At 39.4% G+C, this 20,156-nt stretch overlaps 1 protein-coding gene across 2 annotated transcripts in view; it reads right to left on the reverse strand.

Annotated features, from left to right (window-relative positions):
• Positions 1-1,570: 1,570 nt before the first annotated feature.
• The window catches only part of LOC139734846 (protein lifeguard 2-like), a 34,000-nt gene continuing 15,414 nt past the window's right edge, over positions 1,571-20,156 (reverse strand). For both annotated transcript variants that reach the window (XM_071645631.1, XM_071645630.1), the window contains exons 3-12: positions 19,961-20,153; positions 17,869-17,975; positions 12,471-12,535; positions 10,393-10,446; positions 8,497-8,587; positions 7,266-7,303; positions 5,877-5,931; positions 5,282-5,413; positions 2,661-2,708; positions 1,571-1,954 (exon numbers count right to left, since the gene is read on the reverse strand). In XM_071645631.1, coding sequence (XP_071501732.1) covers positions 1,808-1,954; positions 2,661-2,708; positions 5,282-5,413; positions 5,877-5,931; positions 7,266-7,303; positions 8,497-8,587; positions 10,393-10,446; positions 12,471-12,535; positions 17,869-17,975; positions 19,961-20,153 — 930 coding nt within the window. In that variant the 3' untranslated portion in view covers positions 1,571-1,807. The remainder of the gene's footprint in view (positions 1,955-2,660; positions 2,709-5,281; positions 5,414-5,876; positions 5,932-7,265; positions 7,304-8,496; positions 8,588-10,392; positions 10,447-12,470; positions 12,536-17,868; positions 17,976-19,960; positions 20,154-20,156) is intronic.

Genomic DNA, 20,156 nt, shown 5'->3' on the forward strand with positions numbered 1-20,156 from the left:
AGTTAAAGGATAGTGAGGGTACCACTGGGCAGCGACGATATCAATGCCATTACAGCAACTTATGAGGTACACATCTTGCCAGTCAGTATAACTAAATACTGACTTTCAGTTTCAAAACAGTCCTTGTGCAATTATATTAATATAAACTGCCTTTCAGCCTAAAAAAACAAAGTGCGATGTAAATAAGTGACGAAACATACTTTTTTTAAAATTTTGATTCTCAGTGATATGAAACAGTACAAGCTGGCATTACTAATTTGACAACACAAATGGCTACAATGAATGCATACTGCAATACAAGCGAAATAAAACTGGAAATGTTAATATAAATTACCAATATCTTCTGAAGCCTCTCCATCACACCAAAAAATAAGTCTCACAGTACCTTTACTGGCTATAAGGTATACTTTGGAGAACTAACTGTAATCATGTGACACTCCACATCAGCCATGTCATGCTACATACTTACTTAATATTTATAACATTTCCGTACAAATCTGAGACACAACTAAATGTGTAATGTATGAGAGTATTGAACTGAATACAGACATACACACCTACACACATCCATAGCATAGGTTAGTATGGCCAGTATGTGAATGTAAGTAATGAAATCTACTCGTAACTTGTCAAACTGCCTAAGATTTTGACTTGTAATGTGACGCACAATGAAAGACACTTAAATGATCTCTTAACCCGTAGCCTTCACAATATGGAAACTCTGCAGATTCGGTATTCAGCATATCAAACTCCCAAAGGCAACAGATTAAATGTCCCTCTACCTGCAAGCTAAAAACCCCTCTGCAAAGCATGGTATTATGCAGCTATTGAGTACTATGATGAAGCATTTGTTTGACTGCAAAACAATGGTTTTTAACTGCAGTACTATTAACACCTACAATGCACTGCTTTAATTTTCACTTGTATTCATGCATTTGCCAGACATTTTACAAATTATGTGGCTGAAAATTTATCAGAATTTTTCCATTCTTTTCTGGCATGTCATGTGGATGATGGCAACATCATGACACAATCTCTGCAAAAAGAAAATGAATCATCACAACAAATGTCAAGTGAGTTCAAACACTGAAATGCGATAATATGAGTAGTGAGTTTGTATCTCGCAACACAAGTTTGAAACATGCAATGGGGCATCCACATGATTGCATAATTAGACAAAATTATTTAAGTTCACACCTGCACTGCAGTGTCACCCATGCGCACCAGATATATGAGTGTGTCTGCTTCTATGCATACAAGCAAATACTAATTATGTATTTATCTCATGTTTGTGATTCCTGTCATAAGTCCTTAGCGTGATCTATTCAGGGCATATCTGCATACTATGAAAAGTGTCACATGTGTACAAGATGCCAAGTAAAAGCAATGCCATGGCAACATAACAAAGCATTCTCAGGTGCTTACATTAAAGAGGGAAATAAACAAACCCTACACTTGGCATCAAAGATTGATAATGCAGGAAGGCAATCGTTCAGTGCTATTGGAGTAAGTGACTATTTTGAAAATACTAATTTATCATGGTTGCTTTTTCATAACTCGAACCCTGCCCATGATCTAAACTAGATAAGGTTACATATGACATCGTACAATTTCTACATTTTGAAATATGAAAATATTACATTTGTTCATGAAATAGGATTATTAAACATGCTTTATAAATGACATGATGATCACTACGTCAGCTGATTCATAGCCACATTGCTGCTAGTAGAATTTCTGGTCACTGCTCATCATTCTGACCACATGATATCATCTTCTCTCTCATTCGCTCTTCAGAGGTCAAAGATCACTTGCCCCCTCCGAATAAGGACAGGACGATGAGGAATATGTAGACGATGTCCACGTAGAGGTTGAGGGCGCCGTAGATGTATTCCTCTGGGCTCAGCTCATAGCGGCGGCCTCCGATAAGGAGCTGGGTGTCATACGCCAGGAACTGTAACAAGTTTAACAAAAGACAGGTAGCGGTGGACAATACAGTGAAACTCTGGATAGGTGCACATAAGAAATATATGAAATTTGAGTTTTAAATCCTCATGTGGCTTGAAATACATTATACATGATTATGTATGATTATGTATTAGGTGTATTGTTATACTTGCTACATTGTTATACTTCTTGTTGTTACTGCAGTAGGACCTCAATCATCCTGATTCTCTGTTAGCCAGGGACATGTACAGTGTATCCCTGCACTTTCAGTGCCAAATCTCACTCAAAACAAATACATGTTCAACCATTACTGCGTGAATACATGACAGGACATATTCCAATCATCACAGTAGACTATAACTTTTATGTCAGTTTGAGACTGAGATGATGTCAAAGACTGGTGCCGCACTTGTCACTGGTACTGAGTACACAGCAGTGCTTACAGTACAATGCATAGGCAGTATTTGATGAGTCGCAATATCGATCTCATTGTCGGCCAATATAAATTGTACTCCCCCCAAAAAAACAACAAACAAACAAACAAACAAATGCCTCAGGCACCCTTTGGGGCAGAGCCAGGAGAAACAGAGAATTTATAGCCTCGTAGTTTGACTTCTTGGAGCTGGTCTTCATCAGAGGTATTGTACTTTTGATCTAATAAGATTTTCGTCAGTAATATCTCATTGTGAATTCGTTGTGAAGGTTATACTTACCAAACAGAAGAGGACAGCAGCAAGCCAGGCATACACAGTGTAGAGAATCTGCAGAAGAACAGGGTTTAAAAAAAAAGTCATTATCGTGTGTGTATACGTGTATGTGTATATTTTTACATACCGGCCCTTCCCCCTCACCAAACACTTACAATCAATACTGAAGTCAAAAGTACCACGGCCCTGTTTCATAAAGCTGTTCGTAAAGTTACGAACAACTTACGAACGACTGGTAATCAGTTCTGATGTGCTATACCTATCAGAATTTCCATAATTCAGCACAAGAACTGATCACCAGTTGCTCGTAAGTCGTTCATAACTTAACGAATAGCTTTATGAAATGCCACCCCCCCCCCACCCCCCCCCCCCCCCACCCCCCCAGGTAGGGCAGGACTCGACGTTAACTTTTTTGTCTGGTGACCCATAGGGGCCACAAAAATCTTTAAATCTAAAGTTTTGGTGGCCCAGAAAAGAAATGTAAAGGCCCAAAATCAACAGAAACACAACAACTCATTTTTAATCCTAAGTGCTCGATCAGGCCACCACAAGATAGTATTTTTGGAAATTTGGTGGAATGACATCAATTCTTAGTGTCCGTGCCCTGGGCCACTGCTAATGTTGAGCCCTGCGGTAGGTGCATATGATCGAACAATATTTGGCTTGAATAAACTTTCCATGACCACTGTATATCATGTGGATATACTTGTATATCCCCTTACTGTACATATCACATTATCTATCATGTACTTGACATCATGTTACACATCAAAAAGCACTGAATCTGGTAGAGAGTGCACAGTACGGTGTATCACATGGATACTCATCAAAACACCCAAACATACACCAAACAAAGAGTTGTGACAGAGGGTTCTTGGTGTTGCAACCAAAGATGTGCCCAAAAAAGAAAGAAAGAAAGAAAGATAGAAGAAAAAACTAACCAAAACATAATGTCATATGGGGGGAGGTATCTCAGTGTATTGTTGTTTACCAATGAAAATGCAAATGTTGAGCAAATACAGCAAAACCTGTCTATAGCGGCCATTCAAAGGAAACAACGAAAATGGCCACGAATAGACAAGTAGTCACTACAGACAGGTCATGGCCATTTTGAATATCAGTAAAGCATCTATTCACAGCGGCATTACTGAAGTCTAGATTTAGTGAAGTGACTGGTAAAACGGCTTTTCACAGCGAAGAGCTGCGTTTGCCAATCATGTCTGTGTGATTGTGACCGAGCTTGAACTCTGTAGAATTCACGCAATGAACGTAAAAGCCAACATACTCATGGCTTTGGGGCTGCTATATGCAGTAAGATGTTCACCACGGGATACAAAATGAGTGGCCACTGGTCCCGTTAGGAAGGTGACCACCCTTTAAAGGGTCTATTATATATTAAAGGGTCTATAAGCAGGTGGCCACTAAGACAGGTTTGATTGTAACCCTTATGACAAAAAACAAAACACACTCACTCAATTTAGGAAAAAGATAAGTATATAAGTAAATAAATGAATTTATATAATAATAATTGAATTAACAAATTTTATATAAGTTATATAAGTTGATATGCTTTGTACTTTGCATTTGTTGGATGGCTCTCACTTTTATTTTTTTATCTTTTTTTCTTTTAGCCACATCTTTGTACACCAGGTTTAGGGCTCCCTGCTTGTTCAGCCCCCTCTACCTTTCATTTATGCTGTGGCTATTTAACACTTTTCCTATTTTCTATTCTCCTGTTATTCCTTATCTCCTTTGATCTTGCCTCCCTATTCATCTTTATCCTTCACAGGTTGCCCCCTATGATCTGTAGGATCATCACTGGCCCACCTCTGCCTTTTGTTTGTTCACCCCCTTGATTTAATCCCCTTCCCTTTAATACCAATTTTTGGCTCCCTGCCTTTGACTTCTAACCCACCCCTTTTGTTTTCATTGTTCCTTGTCCCCAGCCTCCTCAGACTGTGCTTGTTGCGTGTCATCCATTATATTCTATGTGATTGCTTTCCCTGCCTGTTTGTCATTTTGCCTCTGATGAAGATTCTGTTAGGATTGAAAGCTCAGGCCCCTTTTTACTCCTTCCAAATGAACAAACAGTGAAAACAAATGAATGTGAATAAATAATTTTCAACATAAATGAATTAAAAATTAATCAATCCCTAACTAGTACATGAATACATAAATAAAACAAATAAATACATAACTAACTTATTACCTAAATTAACTAATGAACTAACTAATACTTACTAACAAACTAACAAACAAACAAACTAACTAAATCAATAAATATATAAATGAATGAATATAAACAAACAAGGACAGCCAGTTATTTGCATTGATGCAAAACACTGGCCCTACCTGAAGGAGGTTTTCTGTGACCGTTAATCATTGGACAAGTGGTTTCAGGGTATCAACGCACTCTGCCGTAAAAAAAGCATGCTAGTTGCTGCTGACACAGGTCTGTAGAACAGGGCTACATTGTATTTACAGCAGCTAGGGGGTTGAGGGTTAACCCATTCTGCACTGGAACCTGGTGGCCTGTGTATTGAGCATTTCAGAATTCAGTATGGAATGGGTTAAATGGGATAGAGGGAGGAAGAGGGGGTCCATCCCTGGAGTGTTTGGGAACTCACCCTGCTGTATGTGAAGATGGCGATGAAGCCAAAAAGGAAGAGGGAGAGACTGAAGATGAAGAGGAATCCTCCACAGGTCGTGAAGTCAAATCGCGTCTGGATGGCAAACAGTGACACACCAAGGGTGATCCCCTTCAATGGCAAAGACCAGAAAAAAACAAACAAACAAATAAAGTTACTAGATGTAACTACAAACGAGGAAAGAAATTGCAAAAATACAGGGTAGGAATGTCATTCTCACATTAAAAATTTCTTCCTCACGCTGATCAGTACCAACATTCTCTGCTAACATATATATTTTATTTGTACATGTTCAAAAGTTGATAAATGCAAGCAAAAAACAGGCCCCTTCATGGTATGTTTCATCACGAATACAATTTGCTTCAGAGTTGAAATTTTCTTAGGAGTATGCGTTGAGCTAATCTGGACCTGTTTAAAATACGTATGTGGCTGGTCAGAAGGCAATGACACTCAATTTTTATCTATTCCTTTTTTTTGGGGGGGGGGGGGGTGGGCTGTCGGTCCTTGACACACACAAAAAAAGAAGTACATAGAACAGTTAGGATCCATGAGTAAAGATTCAACACACACTTACAGCACAGATGCCCATGGCGATCAAAACGATGTTCCCACCATTGACATAGTAAAAGCTGAAATGAATAAATGAATGAATGATACAATGAATACCTGAAAAACAAACATACAGACACTGTACACACCACAGCTTCAAGGAATGTGTTTTGACAAATTTCGGACGTAACAAGGACTGGCTGCATTGTTTCCCTCTCTTGCAATTTAAATGTAAAAGTGGAAATTTTTGCGCATTTCGCGCAACCAGATGCTAGCACGAAAATAAAAGCTAACAAATATTTTTCCACGCCATATTTTCCAGTAGTTAATGTCCTGATTCCGCAGAATTAAGAACACACAAAATCCATCTTACCAGGCCGAGCATGAAAAATTACTTGCGCAAAAATATCCACTTTTTACAGTATGACACAAATAAACAAGGAGCACGTGAGGTCAAGCATTCTGGAAAACAGTCACATGACTAAGACAAATTAAGAGTTGTATCATTTTATTACAATTTTTACTTTATATCCATTGTTAATAGGATTTCACATGGTAGAGTAAAACAACAAACAAACAACAACATAATCCTTTTCATTTAGAGCCTTTGTTGTCAATTCATAATTATTTGTTTTAATTAAATAACTTTCCGAAGAATCCAAATTGCTAAATCTACAACTGATTCTGAAATTGGCAATGCATTAGAGACAACTCATTTTTCTGTTTTCTCTCTCAAATTGACAACTTATTTTGTTGTCACAGAACACCCAGAACACCCGGCCACAGAACACCCAAAAATGCCCGGCCTAGTTAGGGTTAAAGTAATGTAACAAATTCAACCCAATTTTTCTCTCAGTGATAAAAGATATGCCATGACATTCAGAGCTGAGCCTATTCATCGAGGAGAGGATATTTTCTGCAGCAATCTGCCTAGGACTTGATGAGTCAAAAACAGGCAACAAAATGCCACGAAGAGTAATTTGTTGTCTTGTGTCCGACTTTGTCAGATTTTCCATGGAACACTGTGCATACATTTATTCACCTCTGTCATCGTTGCAAATTCCAACTTTCTTAAATATACCACATACATATATCATCATTTTACATACATATACTGCAAAAATGGAAATTTTCAGTGTTGAAATTTTCGCGCATTTCGCGCAACCAGAAACTAGCGAGAAAATAAAAGCACACGAATATTTTTGCATGCCATGATATGTTCCAGTGGTTGATGTCTTGATTCCGTGAAAATAAAAACACGCCAAACTCTTCTCCCCCGGCCAAGCGCGAAAAATTAGTCGCGCAAAAATAATCACTTTTACAGTATATACTGGAAAGTTCCACTGTAAATTCTGCTCTTAAAGCGGTGTTTGCCTTGCAAGAATTTTCTATGATGATTGCACAGTCAACTCACCTGGCAATGGTGCCCGTCATGTACGACAGACAGAGAGTCTACACAAATACAAGAGGAATACAAGCAAGAAATCATTTTTTGCATTCATCTCATCTGTTTGATCTTTTTTTTTTCATTAGTGTTTCCTTCATCATTCAAAGATTTTCAAGTAACAGCAAGTACCATTAGCTTTGTTGATATTCTACTTGCATTGTACTATAATTTCAAATACGAAAGGAAAACAAACATGAAATTAATATTTTATTTTCCTGCCATCTATTTAATCTACAATCAAGGTTGTATTTCATTGCTTTTAATCATGTTTCTTTCAATGCCCAAGAGCCCATTGGCAATGGGTACCAATTGCCATGTCGTTTTTCTATCTGTATTGTATTGGGATGTCCACTACATGGGTATTCCACAACGTTGGCATTTTGTTGTCTGCTGCTAAAAAAGTTGGCAGTTACCATGTCAACTACAAGTACATTGGTCCTGAAATGAAAACAAATCCACTGATTCAGGAACAATACAGCATTTTACAGCACCGCAATGGTCCCTTTCACATTATTACACATCAATTGCAGTACTATGCACAGAAGAAGGGCTATCTTTGACTGTGACTGCCACTGTGCACACATTCATGAGCTTTTCAGATATCTATGTGCAGACCTCTCAACTTTTCTCACTTAAAAATACAGATGATTTGGTTCAAAAAGTAGGACAGAAAGAGCAGTTCCCATAGATCTGTAGAGTAAAATTATCAAGAAAAATAGGAAACTGCTAGTGATATCAGAGCTGGGAATGGTCAAAATTCATATTCTTTCCTCCAAGTTCAGAATGGTTGGGAGGTGAACATGTATCTATCCATTTTAATATCAATCCATATATCTATCCATCTATCTATCATGCTACTAATATTAAGAAACATACAATTTATATCACAGCTATGTGTAGGTAGATAAATAAATGATAGAGGAATAGATAGATACAGATAGATAGATAGATAGATAGATAGATAGATACAGATAGATAGATAGATACATACATACATACATACATACATATATACATATATACATATCAAAAGGGGATAGAATATGCAAACAGATCAAACAAATAAATATATTAAAGGTAAATAATCTATCAAGATGAATTAAAAAAATCCCACTTGAATATTCAGTGAACTAGAATAATTCCACTTGAACTATAGTTTGAAAGACAAATATCTACATGTTGAGTGGAGAACACTTACAAACAACATGAGAGCAATCAAATTTCCTGGGTAGTTCCTTCGCACATTTGAGCAGCAGACCAGAGAGAAGTACATTATGATGAAGGCCGCACTGCATGTTGGAATGAAGACAAAAACACACATTAGTATCATTAAAAAGCACTTTTCTATTTACACATTTAATGATTACGCAAACATGAGTAAAGCACAATACTTCTGAGATTTGATCGATTCATAGCAAATAACAGAGATCATATTTCTTAAAATAATTCACAATTGGATACATACACTTGTAATTTGTATGTTTAGGTGAAGTTTGACTATAAATGTTAATACACATCTACATAAAGTGCACTGACATTTAACCCTGACCTTCATCAATATCACTTTATGACAACGATTGTCCATCCACTTTTATCCTTCCCTCAAAATCATAATATCAGTGTCAGTGGATGCTAATATAAAAAATTAGAGCTTGCCAGGAAAAGGCATTCTTAACCACATTTAAGTGACATTTTGACCTCTCGACATGAGGGAAGACCCAAATTTAATTTAAATAGTGCACATACATGTATATTTCATGTGTCATACATGATATAATAATCACAAAACACCACAGGATTTTCCTGAAATCCTATCAATGAGATCTGTGGCAGATGGACAAACAAAACATACAACAAGGCAAGTGCCAAAATGTGTCTCGCCTATTCGCGTAGAAGAAATTAATGTTTTTCTAAATCCCGGAAGTTCATCGACCCTACCTATGACTCTTGACCTTGTGGTGACCTTCAACTCCCCAAGGGACATTTACCAGCCAAGTTCGGTCACAAAGGGACATATGGATCAAAAGTTATGAGGCATAATTAAACGCGCTATACAAAATTAACATTGGGCCCCAAAAGTTTGTTGACCCCTGTCTGTGACCTTTGACCTTGTTATGACCTTCAACTCCCCAAGGGACAACTACCATCCAAGTTTGGTCACAAACGGACAGATACACCACAAGTTATAAGCCATAATTGAAACGCGCCCTTAAAACTTAACATTGGGCCCTAAAAGTTCATTGACCCCTGTCTGTGACCTTTGACCTTGAGGTGACCTTCATTTTGGTTTAACGTGTAACTTTGTATAACCACTCTTCCCTCCAAGTTTGATTGAAATTAAAGTCCTCAGTAGAGAGTTATTCAAGTTTTTGTAGCGTTATGGACAGATGATGGACGGAGGGACGACGGACGGACAGACGCCGCAGGCGATCCCTTTCTCCCCTCACCTCCGGTGGGCTCGACAAAAACATAATGCTTCTAGCACACTTTGAATGTGGAGGCAAAAAAAATAAATAAATAAAAAAAAAAATCTACCTTCATGCACGCAACCATACAGAAAATATTTTAAAATAATATGAGCAAATATAGTATAATAAACCCTTTTAATACAATAATGATATACATGTATCTGCAGCTTTGTGTGCATTTATATGCACCTTTGATCTTTACTTGGCATAATTACCAATGTTTGCTTTCAGAATTTCTTCGAAACAGTAAATTGGATGACAAAGTGCTGTTGGTAGAATGATGGACTCAATATATCATTCCTTATCATTCCACCAGTTATAGACCTATAAAAGCAGAGTTAATGTCAATGCATGTCTGACACAATAGAATGCATGTTTATGTTCAAATATGGCTAGAAGGTTGTGTGGAGAAAGGGGGGGGGGGGAGATGCTGGAAGTTACTTCCCACACATGTCTGTTGTATGTGATGAATACAACACTGCACATAGTTTTTGTTCTGCTTATTTTCTGTTCACACTTATGTCTTGTTATACCTGGATCGTTATATGGTCACTTCCAAAACAAAACAGATGTGCAGACACAGAAATGGTATTAGCAGAAGATACATACAGAATTGGATAACTTACTAAGAACACCAGTAGAGCCAACTGTTGCTCTGGACAAATATCCGCACAGGATCACTGCAAGTATGAACAGAGGAAGTGGGGAGAAAAATAAAAAAATAGGCAGAAGTTACCTTTATGATTGAGAGGAGGCACAAAAGAGAGGACAGAATGACACTGTGAACTGGATTCCCATAGTACACAGCACTTTACACCAGTCACTGAGCTTGAAAATTTTAAAACAGCTTGGCTGCTATAACATGACAACCAAATAAGCATGACAACCAAATAAGCGTCACAACATTCACGGCAAGTGAATGAAACCACTGTAGGAATGAGCTGAATGTGCATTAGACTTGCAGTGCAGTAGTATGCTTATTTGGTCCTCAAGTTTTCTACCCCGTCTGGCCACACTGTATGAGTTAATTGCTCAAATACATAAGATAAAAAACAACTTGACAGAATATGATATTTGAGGTTTCTGTTAATTGAAGCACTTCAATAAATCTATACTTCTTACACTGGTACAATGCAAGAAAAGCATTATCTAACCAAACATGCATGGTACACATGTGGTCATCTTTTGTTATATTTGCAGCTAACGACTTCTCCTTCTACGATCCCTCATGTGACTGGTGCTAACAATTTGCGTTTACTGTTCATGTATGGAAATGCAGAATGGAAGTCAATCTGCTGTAATATAAGTCCAATTGATATGAATGCATATTCTGTGTTTATATTAAACCTCTCACTCAAGTGCTACATGGCATCATTACTGGTCAAGTGGTGCTTCTGGGGAGAATCCACAGATGCATCCAAAGTGTAAAGTCATGTTCATTTTTATACACTTCCGCAAAACTGTCAACCACATATTCCATTGTAGTCTGTTGAGTTTCATTACTAGTGATCCCTTGTGTGCTCTGAGTGCTGTTAGCACAGAAAACTCCATGTAGCATTATGGACACTGTCCAAAGTCCCTAGCACAGAAAGGGTTAATGCATCAAGTAGGATATATATCCTGTTCTGCTGCCTACACATGAAAAAAAAAAAAGGAACATAATAATATAATATACAAATATTGACTGCTATGAGGGGCACAGTTAAAATTATGGGCCCGAGGTGATGTGAAAACCAGAACTATGCCCGAAGCGAAGCTGAGGGCATAGTTACGTTTTTTACATCACCGAGGGCCTACAACAGTACATAATTTTAACTGTGCCCCAAATGTCAAGCTGTCATTATTTGTTTTTATATACCGAAAATATAGATTCTTCTTATCTGATTGGTTAAAAGGTTACCTGAACTGAGCCCAAAACGGATTGCCTGCATGGTCTCTTTGCAGTACAATTCACCATTCTGTTGACGTGCGCCACAATAGAACTTCCCGATGATATCATCCAGGTCAGAATTTGGCAGTGCAACTACCATTGCCAAATCCATACCAGTAAGCTTCAAGTAATCTTCAAACACCTTCACCGCGAACTTCTCTTGTTGCATAGTACTCTTGCTAGCAGTGGCATCCATTACTGCTTTGAGTTCCTCATCATCCACTAGGTGAAATCTCTGATTTTCAGCCACGTTCTCACTATTTTGACAGTCTGTAAACAAATGCGCTACTACCGTGAACTGGCGATCACGAAGGTCGATAGTCTGCGAACGCGAATGAAAAGTCAAATTCATCGCGACCTGTGACCGCTAGTCTCTTTTACAGCACGCTGATCAAATGTGCGGCGGTCATATCATTGGTGCGTACATATGAGCGATCTATGTGTACGGGGTCGCGACTGTCTCCAAACCTATTTACAGGGCACAGTTGATTTACTGTGCCCCGGCCCCGGGCACAGTAAATCAAAAATGGGCCACAGCTATTTTCATGACTCCACTTTTAACCAATCAGATGAGAGGATTCTATATATGAGGTATATAACATAAGATATGATACTGACATGGCTCCCTTTGGGGTGCAGGTACACATGTATGCAATACAGAAGAGCCAAAATGACTGAGGTCTCTTTTTTCCTGCTGTTTGAGCCTCTTTTTTTTCCGTCACGGGCACAACAATGTCAAAAGTGACCGAGGCCCATCCTTAAAATAATACTCACACGTAGTAAAAGATGCACACAATCCCAAACGTGATGGTCAACTGTATGAACAGGATGAAATACACCTGCAACCAAAACGAAAGATGAGAAAATCATGTATCTCCAAGTTGTGTAGGTGTAGATTGATTAGTACTTTGTTTAGATTCCCCCTTGCTACAATGAAACAGGACCTCCAGAGGATATACCACACAAAAACATTTTTTTTTTCTTTACTACAAAGAAGGGGGTGAGAGAGACTCCTGTGATGTATGGCTACTACTAAAGCAGAGACTCCAACTCTCCCGTTTTCGACGGGAGATCTCCCGCCGAAAGTCCATTTTTGCAAAATCTCCCGTTCTCCCGCTTGAGATTTTGATTTCTCCCGCCCTGGCTCTGTGTCTCCCGGTGGAAAGGATTTCTTACTTATTGCTATCGTATGTTGAAAAAATAAGCCTTAGATAGCACCAGAAAACATGTAGAACCCTAGGAATTTTGCGCTTCGCACACATCAACTTGGAGTCTCCCGTTTGCTAGGGGTTTCGGGCGGGAGAATCTCCAGATCAGAAGGTGATTGGGGTTGGAGTCTCTGCTAAAGCAATCTCTACAAACTGGTATTTATTAAATAACCAAGTCTTCAATCAATAGCTCGCGACTGTGATGTGGTGTCTTTGTCTTTGCTCTTTACACCTTACATGTTCACACTGCAACATCAAACATAAATGAGGTATGAAACTCGTCACTTTAAGACGAGTTAGGTGATACGCTGGGGGGTCATCAAATGTCGGTCACACCTGATCGACAAAGAAAAGGATGTAATATATAGCAAATTGAAGTTGAATTGAGATACATTTGTCAAGTTGAGTTCTTTGTACATTACAGTAATTCAGATCAAATTCAGATCAAAATTCTGTCAAAAAGTGAAAGTGAAATTACCTCCATTAAAAAACAAGAGACCCGCGGGTCTAGCGCTCACCTGAGTATCGCAAGTTCACCTTTCATGCAGTCACTAATCTAAATTATTCACAGCTCTACCAAAATTTGACCAGGCATTCTAAAGTAGAAGATGAAAATATACAATAAGGGCAAATTTTTAAAGACTCCTTAATTTGGGGGGATTGGGGCCCCCTGGGGCCCTCTGGGTGGGGCATGGTGCCCATTTTGATAAATTGAGATCCTGACCCCCTAGGGATGCTACTTGCCAAGTTTGACGAAAATCCATCATGAGGTTTTAAGGAAGAAGATGAAAATGTACAATTCAGGCCCCCATTTGGACCTTCCCAACCACCCCCCCCCCCCCCACCCCTGCTCCCAAGAGGGGCACCCCTGGATCTCCTATGAACAAACTTGAAACTACAGTCATTAATGTACTCACTAATAGTATTATCTTAGCTCTATAACTTCTGACTCTAGAGAAGATCTTTAAAGATTCCTTCATTTTGGGGGTGTGGGACCCCCTGGGGCCCCCTGGGTGGGGCATGGTGCCCATTTTAACAAATTGAGATCCTAACCCCTCAGGGATGCTACCTGCCAAGTTTGGTGAAAATGGGTCATGGGGTTCTCAAGAAGAAGATAAAAATGTACAATTTAGGCCCCATTAGGACCCTCCTCACTCCCCTCCCCTGGGTCCCAAGGGGGGCACCCCTGATTCTGCCATGAACAAACTTGAAACTACAGTCATTAATGTACTAACTCATAGTATTAACTTAGCTCTATCACTTCTGGTTCTAGAGAAGAAGATTTTTACAGATTCCTTAATTTTGGGGGGTTTGGGCCCCCTGGGGGCCCCCTGGGTGGGGCATGGTGCCCATTTTAACAAATTGAGTTCCTAACCCCCTAGGGATGCTACCTGCCAAGTTTGGTGAAAATGGGTCATGGGGTTCTTAAGAAGAAGATGAAAATGTACAATTTAGGCCCCATTAGAACCCCTCCCCACCCCCTCCCGTGGGTCCCAAGGGGGGCACCCCTGATTCTGCCATGAACAAACTTGAAACTACAGTCATCAATGTACTAACTCATAGTATTAACTTAGCTCTATCACTTCTGGTTCTAGAGAAGAAGATTTTTACAGATTCCTTAATTTTGGGGGGTTTGGGCCCCCCTGGGGGCCCCCTGGGTGGGGCATGGTGCCCATTTTAACAAATTGAGTTCCTAACCCCCTAGGGATGCTACCTGCTAAGTTTGATGAAAATCGGTCTTGGGGTTTTCAAGAAGAAGATGAAAATGTAAAAAGTTTACGCACGACGCACGACGGACGACGGACGACGGACGACGCACGACGCACGACGCACGACGCACGACGGACGCCGGACGAAGGGCGATCGCAATAGCTCACTTGAGCCTTTGGCTCAGGTGAGCTAAAAAGTAAAAGAAAAGAGGTATTTTGGTTCTTCATCCTGTGGGGTTCGAACCTGCATGTGTGCAAACTTAAGTCTCTGGCGCCAGTGACAGCGCCTTTAACCATTGAGCCATCGATATGTCTCAACGAGCAAAGTGTGTAGAACGTAAGCTTGTATGTGAAAGATAAATCAGGAATGGTTTCGTCCAGATACACATTCCAGAATATTGTCAAATCAATGCATGAATGGGGAAAAAAGTCACCTCCCACAGACATAACACACAATTTTGGCAAATTTTGATGCTTTGCATCTCATCAAATTTTTCAATATGATGACATCATCACAGTGAAAAACAATAATGCTGACTCGCAGTAGGCTACATGTGCCGTGGGTGCATAATACAATACGTATGTATATATGTGGAATTTGTGACTTGCTTCTTTTTTTTTTAAACTTTTAATATTGATTGCACCTTTGACTAGATGATGAATAAGTATCCTGGGATGAATTATGTGGATTTTATGATGTTTGCCTGATAAGGCTGCAAAGTACAATGAACTGCACCAGGCCAAGCACCGAAATGTGATTGCGTACAGCATTACATATATGTGTGGGAATATGGTATGCAATTACAAATTGCAGGACAGTGAAAGCGGGCAAATAAACAAGGTACCCAAGGCTGTAGTTTGTACATCGTATGTCAGCAGTGCTGCTGTGACGTATCAAGATCATAAACTTTCATGTAATTAATAGGAAAACAGGTGAACTGAGCACTTATTTGCCGACAGTCATTATGATCTTTTGTGCAATTTTGTTTATCGCGAGAGGAGTATGACGTCATAGACAAGGCGGCCTGAATGCAATGCAAGTGAATATGGGCGGACGGTGATAACCGCAACAAACCCGTTTAAAAATTGGGTGGTGAGCGAGGGGTCGACACTCACGCATGCGCAGTACGTAAAAAGAAGTCATAGCACAGTGACGCTGGCATCAACGTGCAAATCAAAAAGTGCCTATTATTAACTGTTGTCAATCTCTCTTTCACGTCGAACTTCTCTTAATATGATTCGGCACACCGTACACTGGAGTACGGCGTTGTGTAGCACCATCTCTTGTCCATTATCATACATTTGTGCAATGTTGTCATGGCGACTATATTCTCATCATCAGCGCCGGCATACAGTTGTTAATCAGCGTCGTTATAAATCCAAATGCTGATATTCCTCCATGTCAACTTTTAAACAGTGAGGATTACAACATAGCATGTAAATGTGAAAAAAAAGTTATTATTAGCATGCATTTATTGTTGCATAATCACAAACAAGAAAAACAATTTTGTGCAAAATAGTATGAAAAATAATTTTTACACATTTTTGGTAACCCAGGGAACAAAGATGACAAAGAAATAATAATTCAACAAAATGGCAAATTTTCATTTGGTACCACAGGGTATCAAATATTGCATCATATGAGTATAAATCCTGAAAATTCGCAAGCATTTAAAAAATTCTTACCTTTCAACAGTCACACGATACCTTATTTATCAAAAGAACCAAATTAGCAATAATTTGCTGAAACTGATACCACATATTGTCACAATTCAGTTGTCTAAAACTCCATAACATATTTTTTCTGAATCTTCACAGCGAAGCTATCGTATGTACTGGTACTCATATTTCTTATAGATAACAGATATATCGTATGCAATATGTGACCCTGCATCACAAAACCAACAAAAAGTTGTCCTTAGACATGGTCACTCTTACTCAAATTGCTATTGGTCGATTCTGTGACGCGCTATGTGTATTTTTGGCATGGGCAGCGCCATTACTCGGTGTCTTAGCCGATCCCCCCTTCCCACTCCCCACCCCTCTCCCTACATAAGCACGCGCGCAGAATGAAAAACTGCTTTAGCCAATGGGCGTCTCGTACTGAGTGCGCGAACCTTTGTTACAAGTGCGTGATAAACATGTTGCCCGGGGTGGGGGAGAGCAGGGGGGTCGGCTAAGACACCCACTATGGCTGCGCCCAGTGCCATGAAATGTCTGCTGCCCTCAACGAACCCGAATCGGTCAATAGGATCATGGAAAGAACTGCAATGAGGGTGCAGTTCTTTTCCAGAGCTTTCCCCCCCCCCCCCCCCACACTTTATCTTCACTGCTTCACGTTGTGTCTGCACAATACAGACTGTATATATCATGTAGTGAATAATACACTGGAAAGAAACCATTTTAATGTGTAAAACATACCGTTCTCAGCGGAATTCAAAGTACAAACTTTGTATATTGAATGAAAATTAGCTTTGGAATGGCTGAGACATCCAAAAACAATGTATAAAGAAAAACAAAGCAATCGTAATAAAAGGTGGGTGCCATCTTTTATCAGGATTGCTCCATTTTGAGTATCTGAGCCATTTCAACAGTAATCTTTATCAAATAAATTAGTGGGTTAACTATTTAAGACTAAAGTTCCTTTTATCAAATTTCAAATATCATTTTCATATCTTATGCCAAACACAAATTTTCATATTGAAAAATACTATAATTCTTGTAAAGAATATCAAAATTTACAATATCTTTTAACCTTTCCGAGATTGTATTAAATCAAAATTTTCTATCTAATTTTGTACACTGATATCTTAGGACACCAAAACAGAAATTTCAGGTTTTTATCTCTTTCCACTGCTGAGATATTTGCATAACAATTGTGAGTCATGTCATTAATGCCTGTGTAGTCCCATATCATGATTTTCTGTGGTACTTTGTGCCTGTTGACATCATTTTTAGCTGAAACATGTCTTTTTAGGATAAAACTTAAATTTTTCTGCTTTGGATGGAAAAATTATATGTGTTTGAGTATATAACATGGGTTTACACTTAAATACCTGTTTTTGATAACAAAAAGACACAAAATGTAGCCTAGGGCCACTGAAATGGCCTTTAGCAGCTTACGGTTAAATGTGAGACAGACTCGTCTCCTGATTTTAAAACAGGAACCACTGTACTATGTACTAGAATTGTAAAAGACATGAATGACTCCTGTAAGTTCAAACCTTTGCCTGTTAATGAACCCACTCCACTTACTTTCTTGATAAATGCAGCACGGATGCTCTTGTTGTTAAAGCCACGCCCTCCCTCGAATCCTGTCTCTTCATCGCTATGTCCTCCTCCACTGGTGGGAGCACTGGTTCCTAAATATACAGACATTGAAACAAAGTCACAAATTGCATGAGCTGAGCTGCTGAAAGTTTAAAAAAGAAAGTTTGTAACACTACATGGTGTCTAAACACACACTCGGAAAGAAATATTGAATAGGTTATAAATGAGCAGAGACTTTTTTTTTTTGGTTTGTTTCAAAAGCATGTGATTGTGTGATATGCAGCCCCTAATCACTTTTGACGATATATAGCTTTCACATCATATTTGTCAAAATTCTACATGACTTCATTCAGGCTGAACTAGGAAAGAGGGATTATACATGTATGATGTACGGTATGTAAATGTGTACAGTGTATATTCCCCCCCCCCCCCCCCCCTCCATTTTAATTCTCTCCATCTTTCCCAGTGGGTTCCTTCGGTGTTTCATCGCACTTAAACCATGTCGGCCATTCACAACACTTTCAGATTGAATGTGTAAACACAAGAGAGAGAGAGGAAAAATAAAATGATGTGTAAGCATGAGTGGGCTACATGGGAGCACTGTAAGTATGTAAGTTAGGAAATTCATTCCGACTTGCTTCCTTTTGTGCAGCTGCTGCAGCAGTTGTCCCTATTAGGAAAGATGGCATGATAGTTGTGTCTGCCAGTGAGGGTAACATTTGTCAGTCGTGTTGTCAAGTGCATGTATTCATTAATGAATACAGCCAAGCTACTGTCTGTCATAACTAGTATGGATCTTTCTCTTATAAACACCGAGCAGTATTCAAATGGAGTGCAGACTTTCAATGTTGTTTAACCCCCAAAATGTTCGTTAGTTTCAATTTTTGAATGCTCACAATGTCTACACTATGGTACGGTGTATGTGTACTCTAGTACTGCAGCACTGCTCACTGAATGCATCAGAAGAAACTCAAGATATTTGTCTGCCATGTGCAATCCATTGCAATGCCTCCTCTTCTCATGCTTTCATCATACTGTATATAAATGTGCCATGAGAACATGGCCTTTCACACGTTTTCATCAAGTTCACTGAAATTGACCATTTACCAAGCACTAGCCTATAGAGCCTCTCTCTACAAACAAAACACAGTTAGTTGTATTTTCTTATTACGGTAAGTTTTATCCATTAAACCAAATCATAACACAATCTTTGGGCTTAATACCAGATAAAATCTATAATCAGAAAATAATATTTCAGACTAATTTTTGTGACCTGATAGTGTAGACTTTGATTTTGAAAACGGTCGTTTGATTTTGCACAATATCAAATCTGTACCTCTACACTTCATACACAGCATACTAGGGCCAGGTACAGCATGTACTACATATAAAGACAAAAATACTCTTGACAGCACTGCTTAACTCAAGATTCATGTCATCTGGGTGGACGGACAGACAGTAAACCCGAGAACATAATGCCTGCTGCACACTTGGGGCAGAGCCATAAAATTTAATGATGGAGAATTTACCCCTTCAGTCTAACACAGAATCATATATTCAAAGGTTTGTATTTTCATTGTAGTATATTGTCATGTATGTCTTGCTACCTGATCAACACATCTGATTATTTCTTCATTCTCTCACTCTTTCTCTTGCTCTTTGCTGACACATGCAAATGTTATGTAAGTCACTATCAATGCAACTTTGTAAAATCCTAATTTTGTATGCTGCGCAGCCAGGTCTTCATGTGAGCCTGTGGCATTGTTTACACATGAGACGTTTGTCTACTTCCATAGCAAGGGCAAGTTGTGGGAGGATAAATGAGCCAATGCTTGCTATGCAAGTAGCACGTGAATGGTCAGCACATATGAAGGATTAACGGCTGTTTAACCCGTTGAGGACGCACTGACTTTGCTACAAAACGCATTTCCCATAGACACCTGCCCGAGTATACTCGGGACTCGTCCTCAACGGGTTAATAGAGACTCTCCGGTCTCAAAGCACTGACTTTACTACTTGTGCCTTTAGAGGACTGTGTACAGGAGTGAGTCATTCTGGTGACTAATCTACGACTCACCGTAAGATGAAGGGGGCGGGGCAGCTGCTGGCACTCCCTGATAGCCAGGCTGGGTTGGTGGGTAGGGCTGGTTGGCAGGTGGTGGGTAGGCCTGAGATCCTGCAGGGGGGTAGGCCTGGGATCCTGCAGGAGGGGGATAGGGCTGGGCAGCTGTCGGAGGGTAGGGTTGACCAGCAGGTGGTGGATATCCAGCCTG

The sequence above is a fragment of the Diadema antillarum genome, unplaced genomic scaffold (genome assembly GCF_040938485.1).
Source record: "Diadema antillarum isolate AM-2024a unplaced genomic scaffold, OU_Dant_1.0 seq00000550_RagTag, whole genome shotgun sequence".
Lineage (NCBI taxonomy): Eukaryota > Metazoa > Echinodermata > Echinoidea > Diadematoida > Diadematidae > Diadema > Diadema antillarum.